This window comes from Penaeus japonicus, unplaced genomic scaffold (assembly GCF_977035675.1).
Source record: "Penaeus japonicus unplaced genomic scaffold, GWHDUDI00000001_assembly GWHDUDI00000015, whole genome shotgun sequence".
Taxonomy (NCBI): domain Eukaryota; kingdom Metazoa; phylum Arthropoda; class Malacostraca; order Decapoda; family Penaeidae; genus Penaeus; species Penaeus japonicus.
The window spans coordinates 36,379,243-36,381,742 of record NW_028234417.1 but is presented as its reverse complement, the minus strand read 5'-3'; the positions used below and the strand labels follow the sequence as shown (position 1 = coordinate 36,381,742).

The window sequence follows — 2,500 nt, the reverse complement described above, 5'->3', positions numbered from 1 at the left end:
TCGCGTTTTCTTTTTCTTTCTGTTTCGCGTCTTCTCTTTTGCTTGCCTCTCTTCTCTCGCGTTTTCTTTTTCTTTCTGTTTCGCGTCTTCTCTTTTGCTTGCCTCTCTTCTCTCGCGTTTTCTTTTTCTTTCTGTTTCGCGTCTTCTCTTTTGCTTGCCTCTCTTCTCTCGCGTTTTCTTTTTCTTTCTGTTTCACGTCTTCTCTTTTGCTTGCCTCTCATCTCTCGCGTTTTCTTTCTTTCTGTTTCGCGTCTTCTCTTTTGCTTGCCACTCTTCTCTGCTGCTCTGTTCTTCTCCTCTTTCATTTTCCTTCTCCATCTCCCTGTTGATTTCCCTCTTCCTCTCCTTCGCTTCCTTCTTTGCTCCCCCTCCCCCCAAACACATCCCCATCCCCTCATATAAACACGAACCCCCCAAACTTATACAAAAACATCATACTAATCACCGCAAATTTCCCTTTGGTAGTGGAGGAGGACCCCCCGCCCGTAGACCTGATTGAGAACGGCCACCTCCTCCTCGAAGACCCTCCTTATTGGGTGAACAGGACGCTGGTCTTCGAGTGCGACGGAATCATGACCTCACCCTCCGGAGCCACGAACACGACTGTTGTTTACACTCCGGACGGCTGGCAACTCTCGGACCCGGATTTCGCTTGTTATAATGGTTGGTGAATTTGGTGCGTTGTACTGGTCTCTTGTTTCCTTTCTATTTCTTCTTTTTGCTTTTATTTCTCTTTTTTCCGTCTCTCTCTTCTCTCTCTCTCTCTCTCTCTCTCTCTCTCTCTCTCTCTCTCTCTCTCTCTCTCTCTCTCTCTCTCTCTCTCTCTCTCTCTCTCTCTCTCTCTCTCTCTCTCTCTCTCTCTTCCTCTTCCTCTCCCTCTCCCTCTCCCTCTTCCTCTCCCTCTCCCTCTCCCTCTCCCTCTTGCCATCTTCGATATAGGAGAAAGGACAAACAAGAAAGAAACATATAAAACAAAAAATATATATAGTACAACATAACATAATTTGATATAAATGAATATAAATTACAAAAAAAAAATCGACACCCGTTCTTTCAACTCATCACATTTACCAAAAATGAACCACATGACAAATTTCATCAAATCCCCTCTATTTCCCTGACCTCTTTTTTCCCCCGCAGCATCGGTCCTTCCCGAAAATGCCACCCTAGTGATAGACGACCCACCTCACAACGTGGGAGACACAGGAACAGTTATGTGCGAGGAGAATTTTGTGTCTGCAGCCGGAGAGACAAATACCACCGTGACCTATACGCAGGGTGGCTGGATCATGGAAGATGTCGACTTTGAATGTTTTGAGGGTTAGTTCGTTTTTTTTTAAGGTCTGTTGCGTGTTTTGTCTTGTGTTGGGTTGTTTTAGCTTTTTCCTTCTCTTTCTCTGTCTCTATTTATCTATCTATTACTCTCTCTCTCTTTCTATCTATCTATCTATTTATTTCTCTCTCTCTCTCTCTCTCTCTCTCTCTGTCTCTCTCTCTCTCTCTCTCTCTCTCTCTCTCTCTCTCTCTCTCTCTCTCTCTCTCTCTCTCTCTCTCTCTCTCTCTCTCTCTCTCTCTCTCTCTCTCTCTCTCTTTCTTTCTCTCTCTCTCTTTATCTCTCTCAATTTCTCTTTCTTTCCCTCTCCTTCGTGTTCTTTCTTTCATGATTCCTCCCTCTCTCTCTCACACACATCCTCCCATTCACCCTCACCCCCACTCTCACCCCCACCCCCACCCTCTTCTCCAGTCCACCCCCCTACCCCCCTCGCATCTCATCTCCCTCTCCCTCTGCATTCCAGTCGAAACAGATGCCCCGCCGCCGTCGCTGAGCAGTGCGTGGACAGTCGAGGGCAATGAGAACCCCGACCTGGTTTGGGAGGGCAAGACCCTTGTCCTCCACTGCCCCTCCTACTCCTACAACCCTAATGGCGAAGATTCCACGACGCTCACGTACACGGAATCCGAGTGGGTCCTGGCTGATCCCGACTTCGAGTGTGTGAATGGTAGGTTTGGGGGGATGTGGTGGTTGTGGCTCGTTGTTGTTATTATTGTTTTTAAAAATTAGAACACCTTTTCTTTTGTTTTCTCTCTCTATCTCTATCTTTATCTCTCTCTCTATCTATCTCTCTCTCTCTCTCTCTCTCTCTCTCTCTCTCTCTCTCTCTCTCTCTCTCTCTCTCTCTCTCTCTCTCTCTCTCTCTCTCTCGTTTGCTTTATCTAACTTGTCTCTTCTTCCGAATTTCTAAAATATATACTAATAGTTCAGATTATTTTACATGCCATTGTATTTTCTAGAAAAAATAATCGTGTCCTTTATCAAGGCATGTTCTACAGAACTACCCTTATAGAGATTAAACATGAGAGGTCAATTATTGTGAATTATCATTATTATTATTATTATTATTATTAATGATCAATGAATATAAATTATGGAAAATAGGAAAGTGAACCCTAATATAAGAAATAGAAAAAAAGTATAGAGTAAAGAGAAAAGCCGAGATAA

General features: G+C 44.2%; 1 protein-coding gene across 1 annotated transcript in view; it reads left to right on the top strand.

The window, feature by feature from the left end:
• Window positions 1–2,500, top strand: part of LOC122258586 (complement factor H-related protein 4-like) — an 8,193-nt gene that overhangs the window by 1,635 nt on the left and 4,058 nt on the right. Inside the window, exons 4-6 of the mRNA XM_043024602.2 lie at window positions 466–663; window positions 1,141–1,320; window positions 1,797–2,000. Coding sequence (XP_042880536.2) covers window positions 466–663; window positions 1,141–1,320; window positions 1,797–2,000 — 582 coding nt within the window. The remainder of the gene's footprint in view (window positions 1–465; window positions 664–1,140; window positions 1,321–1,796; window positions 2,001–2,500) is intronic.